General features: G+C 47.9%; 1 protein-coding gene across 1 annotated transcript in view; it reads right to left on the reverse strand.

Moving 5' to 3' along the window:
• COL6A3 (collagen type VI alpha 3 chain) overlaps positions 1-17,871 on the reverse strand; it is a 75,151-nt gene that overhangs the window by 8,325 nt on the left and 48,955 nt on the right. Inside the window, exons 25-40 of the mRNA XM_070422468.1 lie at positions 17,561-17,623; positions 16,732-16,794; positions 15,438-15,500; positions 14,126-14,188; positions 12,414-12,464; positions 12,183-12,218; positions 11,681-11,743; positions 10,582-10,644; positions 9,386-9,418; positions 9,266-9,302; positions 9,155-9,166; positions 8,567-9,060; positions 6,982-7,078; positions 5,455-6,153; positions 3,790-3,892; positions 464-1,011 (exon numbers count right to left, since the gene is read on the reverse strand). Of these exons, the coding sequence (XP_070278569.1) occupies positions 464-1,011; positions 3,790-3,892; positions 5,455-6,153; positions 6,982-7,078; positions 8,567-9,060; positions 9,155-9,166; positions 9,266-9,302; positions 9,386-9,418; positions 10,582-10,644; positions 11,681-11,743; positions 12,183-12,218; positions 12,414-12,464; positions 14,126-14,188; positions 15,438-15,500; positions 16,732-16,794; positions 17,561-17,623 (2,488 nt within the window). The remainder of the gene's footprint in view (positions 1-463; positions 1,012-3,789; positions 3,893-5,454; positions 6,154-6,981; positions 7,079-8,566; positions 9,061-9,154; positions 9,167-9,265; positions 9,303-9,385; positions 9,419-10,581; positions 10,645-11,680; positions 11,744-12,182; positions 12,219-12,413; positions 12,465-14,125; positions 14,189-15,437; positions 15,501-16,731; positions 16,795-17,560; positions 17,624-17,871) is intronic.

Genomic DNA, 17,871 nt, shown 5'->3' on the forward strand with positions numbered 1-17,871 from the left:
CCAAGCACAGCCCATGGCTCAAGAGCCGACAACAGGCTTTTTCTTTCGCTCTCACTCCCTAAATGGGGCCCCAAACTCTACTTCTGCTTAGAACTCATCCCTTTTGCTTAAGATCTGGGTTTCCAGGAGAGAGGGATCATGCCCACCTGTGAACTTCCCAGAGAGAACAAACAGGTGTGGGCTCGGGTGGGAGTGGGGGAAGCGGGAGAGCCCTTTTGCCTGTTAGGCATGGAGCTCACCAGCCTCACATGTAGTGAGAGATCTCTTTCTAATATAGAAAACAGGCCATGTTTTGACAATTCCCTGCTCTGACCAGCACCTTTTAGACATACAAATCACCCAGATGTATAAAACCCTGATCAGTGACTGTATTTCAATGGCTTTGTAAACAGGCTTTGAGGGACCTGCCCTGGACACAGTACAGGTGGGTGTCAGGGGGCAGCCCTCCAAGCAGCTTGCTTACCTGCAGGCTTCGCAGTGGCTGGCTTGGTAGTGGCCGGCCTGGCTGCCTGGGGCTTGGGGGCCTCAGGCTTTGCTGCCACTGGTTTGGTAACGGCAGGGGGTCTTGCAGCTGCTGGCTTTGCTGCTGCCACTGGCTTTGCTGCTGCCACCGGCTTTGCTGTTTCTGCTACCGGTTTTGCTGCTGCCACCGGCTTCGCTGTTTCTGCTACCGGCTTTGCTGCTGCCACCGGCTTCGCTGTTTCTGCTACCGGTTTTGCTGCTGCCACTGGCTTTGCTGTTGCTGCCACCGGCTTTGCTGCTGCCACTGGCTTTGCTGTTGCTGCCACCGGTTTTGCTCCTGCTACCGGTTTTGCTCCTGCCACTGGTTTTGCTGCTGCCACGGGCTTTGCGGCCACTGCAGGTCTGACTGTGGCCACCTTTGAGGCCTCAGGCTTGGCAGGCACAGGTCTTGCAGCTGCAGGTCTTGAGGCAGCCGGCTTTGAGGCCGGCAGGTTGACCACGGCCACTGGTTTGGATGTAGGACTTGAAGTAACATTATTTGGTGTGTTTCTGTTAAAACAAATTAAATTTTGCTTCAACCCATCTATAGTTTTGCCCGCTATCTAAAATGGACAGAGACATACCCTAGTGAGCTATGCAGAGCACACTGTTGTATTAAATGCATGCAGTTGTTCTATGTATTACATATAGGCCTGCACATCTCAAATCCCTTCTCTATAGAATCTGTGCTACAGAGAACATACTGAACAGCATGGAAAATAATAATCACTAAAAATGAAGCATCTATTGTACTATAAATACATCTGACATCTCTTCAATTTATCAAATAAAAGCAGGGTGAAAGTAAAGAGACAATAAATATTGAAAGGATGGTAATTATTCTTATTGCTAACAATAATAATCAGTTAATAGCTGCTCTGATTATAAAAAAGTGTCCACTCAGCAAAATGCTGTGTTGAGCTGGAACGTTATAAAGTCGGTGTATGCTTTCACTCCCAGGTTCATTGTGCATTTTAGTTTGTATTAAGTTTTGTATGTGTGATTTTGTTTTGATTATTTTTTTTATAATTTATTGTTCTATTCGAGTCACCAAAGAAAACAGCAACATAAATAAACACAACGGCACAGACCCACCCCTTGATCATTTCTTGCCCTGACATGAACATTTGTTATAGATATATCACACTACATGTCATATGCAGTATATTTTCAAATTGTTATCATACAAATTCAGATATTAGATTTGTTTATTTTGTTTTCCTGGATAAGGTTGATCCAACTTTTGGGAATGTTCTAGAGCAGCGGTTCTCAACCTGTGGGTCTCGACCCCTTTGGGGGTCAAATGACCCTTTCACAGGGGTTGCTTAAGACCATCGGAAAACACATATATAATTACATATTGTTTTTGTGATTAATCACTATGCTTTAATTATGTTCAATTTGTAACAATGAAATTGGAGGTCACCACAACATGAGGGACTGTATTAAAGGGTTGCAGCATTAGGAAGGTTGAGAACCACTGTTCTAGAGGAATTATAAAGGTAATTAAGGCTAGAAAAAGAGAACCTATGGACCAAGATCAACAGGGTAGTACCATAGCACCAGAAAAGGGCCATGGCTGCTTTAGTAATGATTCTCAACTAACGAGCCTGAGATCTGAAGCATCCCCTCTGGGGACAAAAGCAAGAGCTGAGGGGTGCAAGGGGTGATGGAGAGAAGGGTGTGTAGGAGGAAGAGGTGGGCTCTCTCTCCCCACCCTGGAGGTCAGCAGAAGTAAGACATTCCTATTTCAAACATAATCCGAATCCACACATCATCTGGGTGCCACAGTCAGAACCCTCTCCTCCCCTAGAGCATGGCACACTGTCGCATTCTCTTGAAGGGTACCAATTGATGGCACATTGCTGCGCTCGGTCCTGCCACCACATTCCCCTCACCAGGCTCTCTGTCACATAGCCACACTGCTCTCCCGTCTGCTCCTGGAGTTGGCACCACAGATGGAGCTGGGCATACAGTCACTGAGCATGTGCCAGGTGGCCAGCATCACTGTGGGCACCACAGTCCCTCCCATCTCCCAACCCTCTCATTAGCCTTCGTGGTGGTGCATGCACGTTGCCTCCACTTGCTACCACCATCACCTGTGTGATTACAGCTTTAATCATTTTAAGAAGATCTGGAGTCCATTCTTTCCTGAAGATATCCAATCCTTCCGCAGGAAATCATTTCACACCCGAGATGGTTGATCGCTTGGACACAGGGCCTCAACTGCCCACCCTCTCTGTACCCAATGTGATGTGGCAGGTCCTCCCACCAAGTCCAGCTCCCACCCTCAAATCTAGCAAGGCTGGCCTCTGGACATGCTTTGACCAAAAGAATGTGGCAGAGGTGACAGTGAGCCAATCTTAGCCCAGGCCCCAAGAGGTCTTGCACACTTCCGCCTTCTCTCATGACCCTGCCCTGTCACCTGTGGAAAACCCAGGCTTCCCCACAGAGAATGAGAGACCTTGTGGAGGAGAGGTGAGCCGTCCAGCTGAGACCACCCTACACCACCAGCCCACAGCTGATGAGTAGCTGACCACAAGCATATAAGTGAGCCCAGTAGATGCCAGAAGAACTGCCCAGCTGATCCCAGGCAAAAATTGCTAACCCACCGAAACCGGTTTGGCTCAGTGGATAGAGCGTCGGCCTGCGGACTGAAAGGTCCCAGGTTCGATTCCGGTCAAGGGCATGTACCTGGGCTGCGGGCACATCCCCAGTAGGAGATGTGCAGGAGGCAGCTGATCGATGTTTCTCTCTCATCGATGTTTCTAACTCTCTATCTCTCTCCCTTCCTCTCTGTAAAAAATCAATAAAATATATTTTTTTTAAAAAATTGCTAACCCAAAGAATTGCAAATTAGAAAATATTGTTGTTTTAAGCCACTAAGTTTGGGGTCATTTGTTATGCAGCAAAAGCTAACAGATACAACAGATTCTTCTAAAACCGGGGTGGGAAACCTTTTTTCTGCCAAGGGTCATTTAGATATTTATAACATCATTCTTGAGCCATACAAAATTATCAACTTAAAAATTATGCTGCTATGACAAAAGGTCCGAGATTTGTTGAATTTCAAGTTCCACCTGAAATTTCCTTGGCAGGACCAGACCAAATGATATGGCCCACGGGCTGGACATTCCCCACCCCTGTTCTAAAAGAATGTCCTACGTGACCTTAGGGATGTCACATTTTCTGAATTTTTATGTCCTCCCCCCATAATGTTAGTCCTTGGAGGACCTCGGCATTTCCCCTAGCACTTTAATTTGTGGGACAATTATTATAATCACTTACACTTGTTTGTGACCAAATTTCACAGGAGTCTTTGCCGGTTGGTCCCCTTGAAACCAACTGCACTGTTTCCTGATATCAGGGGACAAGTAAAAAGCATTTTCACCTAGAGAGAAATAGAAAAAAAAATATGTTAAGTGTATGCAAATCCCTTGCAAATTAAAATTAATATGCTAATGAGCTCAATGAATCACATGGTATTCAGTCCATAAATATTTGTTGACTTAATTAATTCTTCCAGACAAGTTAAGTCCAGTGAGTTTTAAACATTAAGTATAATGGTGTTTGATCCATAAAACATATTAAGCCAATATCTTGTATTTAGCAATATTTGGGTGATTTGGTTAAAGATTATATTTACTCAATGTGATTAGGAAGACAGGAATAAGAGAAAACTGAAGTGCAGAACTTAACAGTTCCAAACCCTCAAACATCAAACTATAACCAAGTTACTTTTAATATTTTCTCAATGCTGTGTTTAACAAGATTTTTGTTTTTGTTTTTCCCATCTTCTGAAGTTAGTGACAATGGCCTGGGTGAACTTGCTGCCTTACCTTTGTTTCATATGTTCTCCCCTAAAACTTTTGGGGCACAGGCTTCACAAAAGTGAATGCTGTTTTCAGGGACTAGACTTTACCTTAAATGATAAACTCTCCATATATGCATGTTTATTCATACTTTATACATCTCTCTCATATGTTAAATACAGTGTATCTTCCTGTGACAACTCTGGGCCCAGCACTGTGCCAGGCTCAAGGGAACACAGTGAATGAAACACTTTCTTGCCTTAGCCTTTTGGTTCGGTGGGATAGAGCGTCGGCCTGAGGACTAAAGAGTCCCAAGTTCGATTCCGGTCAAGGGCAAATGCCCAGGTTGCAGGCTCGATCCCCAGTTGGGGGCATGCAGGAGGCAATCGATCAATGATTCTCTCTCATCATTGATGTTTCTATCTCTCTCTCCCTCTTCCTTCCTCTCTGAAATAAATAAAAATATATTTTTTTAAAAAGGAACACTTTCTCCAGGACCATGCCGTCCTTTGTGATCATAAACCCATCAATGAATGACCAATGGGCCATGTGATAGATGCAGTAAGTGTGGCATCCAGATTAACAACAAGTAAGCCTTGGGAGTGGGGAGCATCCATGGTGAGCAGGGGCAACTGGAGGTGAGTTTGGAAGGTGAATGTGGAATTGCTGCTGAAGCAGAGGTGGAGGACACTCTGGGGGAGCCACATCAGCAAAGACCTAGAGGTTTCCAAGGACGGGGTTGATGGCAAGTTCTTCCAGAAGCTTCCATGAGCCTGATCAAGATATACTTCTCTGTGACATGCCATGATATTACATCATGCATAATAAATGTGCACTTGACCCAACTGCCATCTAGACTATAAACTCTCAGGGACACTGTCTATGGCTGGGAGGTGCTCAATGGAACTTGGTTGAACAAACAGGTGAACAAGGACAGGGTCTCTGTCTGTGTGCTCACTGCCAACCCTGGCAACTTAAAGTGTACCTGGGACTTGTGGATGTTGATACCTACCTGTTGAATGAATGAAAAAGTAAACATCATTACACTAGTTGTCTTTGCCATGCCTGTGCCCCTCCCCCCCATTGCCCAAGGGTGTGGGCTGGCGGAAAGCTTGGCCCACGATGCTGACTCAGGACTTACTGCTGACAAAGGACGGCAACAGCCTCCCAAAGCGCAGGAGAGGCTCCTCGTTGAGCTCAGTGGACTTATCCACAAGCTTGAAGAAGACATCACTTGGCTCGCTGGCGAAGCTGTATACCTCCTTGACGTTGACCTTCCTGCCAATGCCCAGGATCACAAAGAAGTAGCCCTTGCATTTGGCCTGCAGGATGGCTCTCTGGGCCTCCTCCAGCTGTTGCTTCTGTACCTCCCCTGTCAGCATCAGAACCACAATTTTCAGGTCTCGTGGGTTGGGTGCACTTTCAAAGACATGATCTATGGTGTAGTCAATGGCACGACCTAAGGCCCTGGTCCCCTGCAGCTGTGCCATCCTGTTGCCCAGGGCATCCATTAGCTTCTCCTTGGAGCCATAGTCAGTCAGGGAGAATTCCACCTTTGCAGGTGGCACACTGGCATTGCCCATGGACTCATAGGGTGCATGCTGCACCACGGCCACTCGGGCAAAGTGTTGGGAAGCCTTGGGGTCAGGGCTCAGGTCCAGCTGTCTGACCAGGTACCCTATGTACTTCTTCATCTCATTGAATTGGAACAGGGTGGTGGACTCAGAGCTGTCTAAGATGAAAGCCATGTCGATGTCCACATCGCTGCCTGCTGCTCGCCGGTCCCTAAAAGAAGGCCTCCAGCTGCCGAATCCACAGGATGGGTCGATGTTGCAGATGTCTAGAAAGAAGCATGGCAGCCATTTATATTGGGACTCCTCAGCGAGATATGACCAATCAATCTGCTGGGAGCCCAAACAGCTGAAACTGTCACAGAACGTAGAAACCTATTTAAATCTTGTCAATATTATTGTGGTCAGATTCCCATTTTCATTGTAGAATGCTTAATAAATAAAACAAGTTAAATTCTGTTGGTATTCTGTGGCATTGGCATTAAAAAGGAAGGGAGAGAGGGAGGGAGGAGGGAAAGGATGGGGAAAGGAGAGGAGAAGGGAGGGGAGGGAAGAGGAGAAGGGAGGGGAGGGAAAGGATAGGGAGGGGAGAGGAAGGGAGGGGTAAGGAGGGGAGGGAAAGGATAGGGAGGGGAGGGGAAAGGAGGGGTAGGGAGGGGAGGGGAGGGAAGGAGATGGGAGGGGAGGGGAGGGAAAGGATAGGGAGGGGAGGGGAGGGGAGGGAAAGGATAGGGAGGGGAGGGAAAGAAAGTAACCTTACTTTTTTTGCCACTGTTTGAAGCAATGTACCCTAGAAAGTCCCAAAGCCAGATAATTAAAATCTAGGCTCCAAGGTCAAAATTGAAGTAGAACCCATGTTCTCCTTTATTACCTATAAAATGCATCATTTTCCATCTAAGAGAAGCTCTGTTTTGAGGCTCTACTTTAAACATGTAAACCACCATGTAGTATCTACATGGTAAGTAACAGGCTCCATGATTCCTCACTTAACTCCAGCCCTTTACCCGGATGACAGTGATGTGCTCAAATGTCCCTCCATGGACTGTATGTTCTGCAGTTGCAACTGGACAGATGTGCCCGTTGGAGAAGCACCTTACCCAAGCAAACGTGACAAGTCAAGACGTTCTTCAGGAAGTCCGTGAGGTCCCTCCTGGCGGGCAAGGCCAGTGCATGCCCCACAGCTGTGTTATTGATCTGATCAAAAAAATTAAAAAAAGGAAACACTCAGTAGGAATGTTCAAAATCAGTAACTACTTGCAAAATATAGCTGAACAATAAATTAGAGTCACATCAATGAAACAAACTTCCCAGGGGATCAGTATCTTCTCACTGTTTTAGAGGGGAGGTTAGAAGAGTCACTGAGTTTAATAGAAAAACACAGGTTTTCTTCTGCTGAAATGAGCTGGAGTTTGAATCCCACTCCTGCACTTTCTGCCAAACCTGAAGCAAGATTGTTTAACCTCTCCGGGTTCGGTTTCCTCGGCTGTGAAATGGGATGACAGTAAATTCTCAACAGAATTATTTGAGGGATTAAGTTTGGTAATGTGTGTAAAATGCCTGGTCTAGCCTCTATCGAATAGTGGGGGCTTAAAGAATATCATCACTTTCTGCAATAATAAAAACAACTGGGAAACACTAGCTCCATTGCTTCATCTCTCTCCCAGGTCTCAAAAGGGATTTAATGACAAGGCAGTGATTAAATCATTTCCAGAGGATTCACAATTCCCGCCCACCACAGCACACCATCACTAATTGTTTATTTAATGAATAATTAAGTTCAATTAATGAATAATTCATTTTTCGAACTTGCTGAAACTATGTTGTTAGACACATGTGTGGTTTGGGTCCCTCGGCCCACACAGCACGCCCCTTACAAGAGCACATGGCTGGTGGCCCATGCAGGATCCCACGCCCAGTGCTCTGTGCCCCAACTGGCCTGTGGTTTGGAGAAAAAAACCCTGAGAAATGTTGGCAATGACCCAGCTGCCTCTCGCTGACACAGGCAATGAGAAAACCATAGACTGTCCAGCTTGGAAGTACAAATCTTGGAGCCCGTCTCAACCCGCCTCATCTTCTACAGGTAAGTAATCTAAGCCACGGAGAGGTGAAATGATGTGACCACGTTACTGTAAGAGACCTAAAGCCAGGTGCTGAGTAGACTGATAACAGAGCCAGGGCCTCCTCACTCCTGATCCAGCTCTCCCTTCCTGCCCGCCATCCACGCTCTTGAACAAGAAGCCCAGAATTTACAATGAGAAATAATCATTGATTAAGTGTAACAAACAAGTTATTCAAGCAAATGACAAGGGTGCCCTTTTCCGTGTCACAAGCGGATCCTTGGGTGCCAGCCCAGCTGAAGAATGGTTTGAGCAGCACTACACCCTGGGGAGCCGGACTCACCAATGTCTGGGGACCTCACTAGGAGATGGAAGACCTCCAGGGTCACCCTGGGGGATTTCCCCCCAACATGTGAGGAGGGAGCCTAGGACCTGGTGCTGGAGCCAGAGGCTGTCCTGGAAACCCCACTAGAGAAGTTCTCAGCATATCAGTGTCCTCCAGGACCTTCTAGAAACTGTGGGTCATGGATACACCATGGGGGGGGAGGGACAGGGGCATGCCTGAGAACCTTCCCAGAACCCAAGAAGGACAGCAGGAGGTGTCACAGAGCAGCCGGGCACAGACCTGCAGGGCGTTGATCAGCTGCCGGTCCTCCTGGCTGGTGAGGAACAAGGGCGTGATCCCGGCATCCGACAGCTTCAGCACAGCCTCCCTGAGCTGTGGGGATGCCCTCGTGGGCTTATTGCTGAAGAAAACGGCCACTTTCCTCATCAGGAATCCATTCCTCACTCGCTTGAACGTGTTTCTAGCCACAAAGGACATGGCAGTCTCCAGGCTCTGCTGCTTGGACGTCAGAGCCACCTGAAGGTTCTTGATCCTGTCCAGGAGGACGGACTTCTTCTTGGAGTCGGCAAACCGGATCTCCGTGGTCACCTCGTTGTTATAGGTAACCACCGCCACGCGGGCCCCCCTCGGGCAGTTGCTCTCGGCAATGGTCAAGTCGCCCACGATTTTCAAGAGCACGTCCCTCATTCGGCTAAAGGCATCTTGGGTGACCCCCTCAGAGGTGTCCAAAGCAAAGGCCAGTTCCGTGGGGAACACGGGGCACTCCAGGGGCCCTGGGAAGGGGGAGGGGTTTCAAAGACAAACTTTACTTACTGGAAGAGGGGTCTTCTTTCCTCGAAGGAAGTCACACCACTGAAATGAACTTACCATAGCAGCAAGCTACAAAGGAACAGAGAGAGGGAAAGTCACTCCACCGTGTGAGAACTTCAAATGTCAAAATAAAAGCGTGCCCCTGACAGCTGGAAGCCATGTACTTACGACATTTATCTTTGATGCTCTGGACGAGGGCACATTGCTTTAAAAGGAAGAAAAGAAGGTGTAAGGACAGCAGACAAAAGATTCACAGACAATGACTTGTGCTGCATGCATGCAACTTACATCGATCGAGTCGCCTCTGTTGCCTTTGTGACCCTGAAAAACAAGGAAGGACAGGCTGACATGGGGGACGTAGGATGCAGGGAACAGTCTTCGATTCACAGAAACATGACAGAGGAAGCAGAGGTGGGACCTGGCTCTTCTCAGACTCCCTTGTACACTAGACTTCACGGCTCAAAGGACAAAGGGGAGAAGACTAGGAGGACAAAGAGTGTCCCCCTGGTGAAGGCAGTAGCTCCACAAATTCACATAAACAACACATTTGAGCTTGAGTCCAACACCATCTCTCTGAGAGAAGGGCTTCCTTCCACCTGCTAGCCCAGTCCACCCTGTCCACAGGAGGATAGCCGGAGCCTCCTACCTGCCCATCACTCCAGGTCTAAAGCACCTGCTGATTCCACTCAGGCAGGGACCCTCTGCTGCCCTCGTGTCCACATGTGTCCCTCTGATGGCCAAGCAGTCGCCTCGTGGGCCACTTGGGCATCTCTCCATGAGGCTGTTCCTGCCGGCTCGTCCCCACAGTAACTGGCATATTGATCTCCCATTCAATGCTTTACTCGCTGAACACCCAACCCAACCTTCTCCTCCCGGGTTCACTCAGGGTAATCCCTTAACCTTTTTCTAGGAGTGACTTTCCATTCCTGAGTTATTGGTTCATTCTTCTTTGAACTTCATCAATGTCAATGTAAGGAGACAGGAGAGGGGGAATTCAAGGAAGGAAACGAGGATATTGGTAATGAAGAGATTTTATGGAGGGGCCACAGAGGGACACCTCCTGGCTCCAGGCGGCCAGGTAACGAACGGGTTCCAACCGCTGAATCGGTAGCTCTCTTGGGGGTTTTACAGAGCAAAGGAAGTATTCCCTAAATCAAGGTCTGACATAATTATGTCCTCCCACAAGGTGCAATCAAGAGCTAAAATGGTGTGTCTTTTGTTCCCTACACAAGCCTCAGACAAGGAAACTACACCAGGGAATCGTAGAGGCTAACCACAGTATGCCCTGGACTGCAGAGTGCCATGTGCTCAAGAGCTCTTTTCCTCATTGTGGTGACAGAAGGGAAGTGGTTAAAAGGAAACAACAATAACAACAAAGATGCAGCACATCGTCTTTGTGGGAAGGAGATAGTGGAAAGTTTTCAGGGACCACACACAAGGCATCCACCCCACGGGCAGCTTAATGGGAACCGGCAGGTACTTACAGATGGTCCCGGGTAGCCAGGGTCTCCCTTCTGTCCCACTGCCCCTGGAGGCCCTGAATTTCCCTGCAAGGGGCAGAAAAGCACCGTTCAGCTGTGGCAAAGGAAGGAACATTCGCAGCTCCCACCATTGGAAAGGTGGGTGAAGATGATCTAACCCGACTCCCCCAATCACCACAGGGAAGCTCTCATTTTCAGGATTCCCGTGTCTCCAAGATTCAAATGTAAGGACAAGAGACTCTCACAAAACTGATGTGTATCTCCAACAACTGTGCACTCTGGGAGGTTAGGGAAGGCAGATGCTTCCCTAAGAACCATGAATGAGACTGCCCAGGAATGCACAAGAAATCAGTAACTGATAATTAATTAGGCCACTGTTGGTATAGACAACCAATTTAATGTTTACAAACCCCACCTTCATTTAAGCAGTAACTGATCTAATTTGACTGTCTTCACTGAGCAAATGAACAGGACAATTACGGTGAGTTTAATTATATTTTAGGCTAAAAATAACTGTTAGAAACTTTTACCTGTATCTAGACCACAATTTGTTCATTTAAGACTCAGTGCAATTTTAAGGGGGTGAGTAAATGTCCCCCGAAGAGAGGGATGCAGAACCAAATGCAGCTTAAGGAAGAGGAGTTCTATCATGATGGGAGGCGGGAGCACAGGGTCCTAGCCTGGCTTGCCTCTGAGCCCGGGACCCGCATAAACACAGCACGCACCCCATGACACCCTGTTGCTTCACCATCTGGTGGGCAAGACCAAATATAGTCACAGGGACTCTGATATTACTCGTTTTGACACCTGAGTCACCCTGGTGCCATGCAGGGAGAGGACTATGGACTTGTGACCCTTGAAATGTGTTACAGGAAGGGGCTCTCGGGGTCTCCCCAGAAGGGGGAAAACACAGCCATAGCCACAGGTTGTCCTGAAAACATGTGTCTTTAGCTTAGGATTCCTTTGCTCCCACCCCATGCTATCACTGGCCAGGTTGCAGGTGACAAAGGAGAACTTTCACAGAAGTGGTGGAGGCGTCAGGGTTGGGCCAGCCTCCCACACGTTCTCATTCCTGTGGCAGCCACGGTCCAGGCAAACTTACCCTTCGACCTCTGATGCCTTTGGGTCCTGGTGATCCCCCTGTTCCTGGGTCACCGGGGGTACCCTGAGAAGAGAGCCAGGAGGCGGTACATTAGAATGGAAGGTGGAACCGAGGGTTCCTGGGGCATCTGGACCACACTTCCCGGAGCAGCCAAATGGCTGACTTCGGTTACTTTCCCACTGGGTTACTAGTGCATGTGTGTCTTGCAGGTTTAGCCTTAGCTTGTTGAATCAGTAGTAATAACATCATGAAGATACATCATTTTAAGGTCTACAAAGTATTTTATTGCATTTTCATTTAATCCTCAGAAGTACCAGGACAAGTGCATACTGTCATCTCCATTGGACAGATGAGGGACTTAGAGAGTGGGCCTTCCCAAGGTCACTCAGTCCATAAGTGGCTGACCCAAGACTAGAACCAAGATGTTCTGCTTTGCAGCCCATGGACACACTAGATTTATACTAAAACAATGACGATATGTGACCACCAGGGGAATATTTACCTTTGGACCTGGGTATCCAGGAAATCCTCTTTCTCCCTATAAAAGATAAATAAACAACTCAATATTTGGTCTCAATTTAAATTTATCTAAAATAAATTATTCTTGAGCAGAAAAAAAAATACATATATTTATAGAGTCATCAAGAGAAAAAATTCACTATATCACAATAAAATTTTGAGAAAATTTTGTATTAAGGGATTAATACAAATACAATATGTCAGACGTATATACCTTTTTGCCTTTGCGTCCTTCACTGCCAATCCCATCTCGGCCATCATCTCCCTAATTGTGGAAAGACAGCATTACTGCAGGTCACCATGTTGGGCATGCCACACCCACCTCTGTCTAAAGCCCTGAGCAGGGTCCTTGAGTCCCTGAAATGTTCCCAGATGGAGGTATAGCTTAAGGCATTGTTCCTGTTCCGACACCATCTTCCAGGTGTGAACAAGACCATGTCTGTAAGAGGGTGGGCTTAAAGCACTCCTGTGGCAAATGGTACTGGTGGGCCCACCTACTTACAGATCCACTATGGCTGTTGGTAAAGATACTGCTTGCAGGTGGAATCAAAGACTCATTGAACCTGGGAATCTTAGAGTTAAAAGGACTCTTGAAGGTCACCTTGACTCTGTGTATCTATGAATCTTTAATTCAACTTCAAAGCAAAAACACGGGACTCACTCTCCCATACCCTCCTGAGTGGTCTGTGCTCAGACCTTTTCCCCACCGCCCTGTGTCCCTCCCCTGCATAGATCATCCCACTAGACCAGTGGTCGGCAAACTGCGGCTCGGCAAACCGAGGCTCATGAGACACATGCAGCTCTTTGGCCCCTTCAGTGTGGCTCTTCCACAAAATACCGGCTCTTCCACAAAATACCGGCTCTTCCACAAAATGCCGACTTTTGCGCATGGGCCACGATGTTTCAATCGCACTGTACGTGCGCGCCCGCACGTGCTATTTTGTGGAAGAGCCACACTGAAGGGGCCAAAGAGCCGCATGTGGCTCACGAGCCACGGTTTGCCGACCACGGCACTAGACTATCTTCTTTCCGAACACCTCCTCCCGGACTCTCACATCTGTCCCTGTCACCTTCTCATAGTGGCTTTTAGAACTGTACACTATTACTTCAATCAGAAGTTATGTGAAACATGCATCAATATCTCTAAAACATGCGTGGAACATGCTACTTAATTTACAGTTTCAAATGGACATCAACAGTGAAAGAGCCATTGCCCTGAAATTTATAGAAACAGAATCAGAAAGAGATTCTCTTTGATAGTTTGAATGGATTTTAAGTTTGACTTTTTTCCCTCTGCTTCTGAAACTAAGAGTAACGGAAATGGATTTTTTTAAACTTCAGTTTGCTGTAGAGAAGTTACATTCACAAGGAAAATATTTTAAAGCTTTAGGATGATAAGACAGATCAACCTGGTCAGTTCCTCTAGTTTTTGTGTATACTGGCTTATTTTAGGAAAATTACCAACATTCTGCAGATTTCTTTTTCTTGCATAGAAATATATCCTACAAGATCATTTTAAATAACAATTTTTAAATGCGTTATCAAGGTAGCGATTTCTATTCCTGGGATGTCTCATTCAAAGGGAACTGTTTCAAGCTGGCTTAAGACCTTATCAAACCCAATTCCATTTGAACCCAAGGACATGTATTTCTTTGCAGAAAAGCTCCATGTGGAAGTGCTCACAAAGCTCATAAGCCCGAAGATGAAGGCGGTCAAACCTTATTTGACATTTATTTGCTGGTTTTAAGCAGCAGGTTTCACTATTTTCAATCACATCCCCAGTGACAGGAGAAGCAACTACTGAGTTACCTCTGTTTGGAAAGAAACTAATTTGCATTGGCAAAGGCTAGCCTGGCACAAGCCCCACCTCCCGCTTCCTGGGCGTTTCAGCAAAGAGTTAGCGACAACAGCGTATATTGATCTTACCGTCTCCCCACGGGGCCCCCGGTTCCCGATTCCTCCCTTTGGTCCTGGATCTCCGGGCTCGCCCTGCATACAAGAGAGAAAGCTGAGACACCTGAGGGCCCAGGCCCATTTGAAATGAGAGTCCAGCCCTATCGTTCTAGGTGATGCCACTGTCAACTTCAACTTTTGGGTTTTGATAAAAATGATCTCTTCAGTGGCAACATTCATGTGCCGACTCCTGGAGAAGAATCGGGGAGGCAGGTGTGTGGCCTTTTCATGAACATGGCATGGGGACATGCTGACAGGGAGAGAGAGAGCGAGAGCGAGAGAGGGAGGAGGAGGAGGAGGAGGAGGAGGAGGAGGAGGAGGAAGAGGAGGAGGAGGAAGAGGAGGAGGAGGAGGAGGAGGAAGAGGAGGAGGAAGAGGAAGAGGAGGAGGAGGAGGAGGAGGAGGAGGAGGAGGAGGAGGAAGAGAAGAAGAAGAAGAAGAAGACGACGACCCAGGGAAGCCCAACACCAACAAGAGGCAGAAAAAAAAATTCTGGACTCGCAGGAACACATTTCTTTTGCTGAGAAAATGCTGCCCTGCCAAAACCGGTTTGGCTCAGTGGATAGAGCGTCGGCCTGCGGACTGAAGGGTCCCAGGTTCGATTCCAGTCAAGGGCATGTACCTAGGTTGCGGGCACATCCCCGGTGGGAGATGTGCAGGAGGTAGCTGATCGATGTTTCTCTCTCATCGATGTTTCTGACTCTCTATCTCTCTCCCTTCCTCTCTGTAAAAAATCAATAAAATATATTTTTTTTTAAAAAAAGGAAATGCTGCCCTTTCAGACTGGTTATGTTAAATTGTGGTTTTTCTCAACGTTTGTAGAAAGCAGGTTCTCAGATAGTCAGGGCTCTTAGATCAGCTCAACGTGGCCACCAGAGCAGCTGTGTGGACCACTAATATTCAAACAAAGCGTGTTCAGCAAGTCTGGTGCTGTGCTATGTGCGCCCCACCCCCACCCCCCCCCCACCCCCGCCCTCCAACACACACCCGTTTTGATTGCCCCGAGATGCTGAACTGTGGCCACGGTTCATGGCAGGAGCAGATCAGACAACTACAGCTGTTGGCAAGTCCCAGCTACTAGAAAGCCAACCCACTGAGCATGAGCCTTGTGTTCCCTCGTGGTCAAGCATCTCTCAACAGGGAGGCTGAGTGGGAAAGACCAGAGGGGAGGCGAAGGGATGTGCAAATGAAGCAGGTAGATAGGCTGGCAAATGAGGGAGAAGCTGCCTGGGGGGCTGGCTGGGCCTGACCTCCAGAAACCAGCTCCACCTTTGTCCAGACAAACCTTTCTTCCCAGGGGCCCGGTTCTGCCACGTTCTCCTGGAGGGCCTGCGGTCCCTCCGCTCCCCTGCAGTGGGAGAAGAGGAGTGTCAGTGAAAATCCGCCTTCCAAGCCTAAGGGTCTGAATCCCGCCTCTCCCCCAGTCCCCGGGGGTCAGAGCCCCAGTACTTAGTGCCACCCACGGTGCTGGAGACACAACTGCAAACACACATGGCTTGTGCAACTCACAGTGTTAGTGTGACCCTAGGCCAGGTTGCACAACGGTGCAGTTTTCCACGTACATTCATATCCCATGTCCCTGACTGGAGGACAAGCACCCAGATTTGATGTGGATTTTGTCCTTCTGCCTGTGGAGACCTGTGCACACTTATCCGTTGAATGAAGGAATGAATCAGTGTCCTGCATGTGGCACAGCCCAATGAGCACAGGAATGACCCCACGAATATGGCAGAAACCAGCTCTCGGTTATCAGTAATTATTGCAAGAGCTCTGCCTCATCCATATTCCATCTCAGATTCTTGATTAATAAGAGCTAAAATAAATATTGGCAAAAAACTAACAGCTTTAAAAATAGGTAAATATCAGGTTTCGAAGTTGGGAGGACTAAGTACACAACGGCTCTCGCCGAGTTCCTGCTTCCACGGCAAAGCACATCTGTGCCCTTAGGGAGCAACAGGCCGGTTTGTTGCCAGGTTTCAGTCACTGCTCTTTTCTGTAACAAATGGTAGGGTGGCTCCCACAGTATCCTATCGCACACCAGGGACAGCAGGTGTGTAGGACACCTGGTCCCAGCTCGGCTGTAGCTACGTGTTTGCCCATCATCACTAACAGCTGAGATGTTGAATTTGCAGTCACAGCAGATTTAAGGAACATCTTCTGTGCTGAACTGGAGGATGGAGAATTCCATCCACAAACGAGCGAACCTCAGAGCCAGTCTCCAGGGGCGATTATGAAACCATTTGTCATAATCTGAGCATTTCGGTGGATTGGGTTACATTGATGCAGTTTCACGCTGAGACCTCGGGACAGGCACATCCTGCCTCGCTGACCCCAGCTGGCCCATGTTGGGAAGGAGCAGCATTGGGGCCTAGATGCCGCTGGGGCACCAAGGAAACAGGGTTCTTCCTTCCTCACATACACTGGCTGTGAGGACTGAGGTCAACCCAGGGTCAGTGTCACCAAAGAGTCAGGCAAAAAGAAAGGTCTGTCCTCAGCAACACCCCACACACAACCGCAGCCTGCTCAGGCCCTGTGCGGTCCGCTTAGCCACACAGAGGGGTGGGCCGAGATGCACTTACCCGAGGACCAGGAATGCCTTGTTCTCCCATCAGGCCTGGAGGGCCAGTGGGACCAGCTGGACCCTGAAAGAGGAAAAGGCCAAGGTCAGTGCTGTGCTGAGGAGACACTCCAGGAGGAAGCTCAGATGACCTCTGCACTTTCCACAGAGCCCAGAGCCTCACTCCCACTGCCAACGAGGCCCCCAGAGATCACACTTTATCTCCACTGTAGGAGCAGCAGCCCCAGCCCAGAACAGGAATGGGGAAGCTAGTTTTAAAAAACACAAATGTGTACACGATGTTCACAGCAGCAATATTCACAGTCTCCAAAAGGTGGAAACTACCCATGTCCATCAACCTATGAACAGAAAAGTAAGCTGTGGTCTATCCATGCAGTGGAATATTACTTGGCCATGAAAAGGAGTGAAGCCCTGTCACATTCTATAACATGGAGAACCTAAAAAACATTATGCTCAGTGAGAGAAGCTGGACACAAAAGGCCACCTATTAACTGATTCCATGTACAAGAGATTCAAGAATAGGCAAATCCATAGAGACAGAAAAGAAACTTGTGCACCAGGAGCTGGGGATGGGGAGATGAGGGGAGACGAGGGGTGACTACGTAACGGGTACTATGAGGGTCTCCTTTGGGGGTGATGAAAATGCTTTGAAACTAGACCAGAGGTGATGCTTATACAACATTGTGAATGTACTAAACCCCCCTGAATTGTTCACTGTAAATGATGAATTTTGTGTTCAATTTTGTAAAATTGTCACCTTAATTTTTAAAAAAAAATACAAGAGCATCTGGGGAAATAGCAAAGGGTATGCAATCTTCCTGGGTACCAACCTGTGCACCTCTGGTCCCCTGCTCTCCTGCAGAGCCCGGCTGGCCTGGACCACCCCTGTTGCCCTTGAAAGAAGAAAGAGAAGTTGCAGGGTGGGGTCAGGATAGTTTATACCAATGTCAGCTCTCTGTTCCAAAGTCCCATCTGGGTGAGGGAACAGGGCCATAATCCCAACTCTACGAGCGACTTCAAAGCCACTGACACAATCACCACATGGAGGCAGCTGTCACTCTGCTCTGTCACAACTATTCTTACTCTTGCCTCTCCTTCTCTGCAGGATGGCTTTGGGAAATAAGGATGCTTTGCATATAGC

The sequence above is a fragment of the Myotis yumanensis genome, unplaced genomic scaffold, assembly GCF_028538775.1.
Source record: "Myotis yumanensis isolate MYYU_CA2020_CCGP unplaced genomic scaffold, mMyoYum1.0.hap1 SCAF_8, whole genome shotgun sequence".
NCBI lineage: Eukaryota > Metazoa > Chordata > Mammalia > Chiroptera > Vespertilionidae > Myotis > Myotis yumanensis.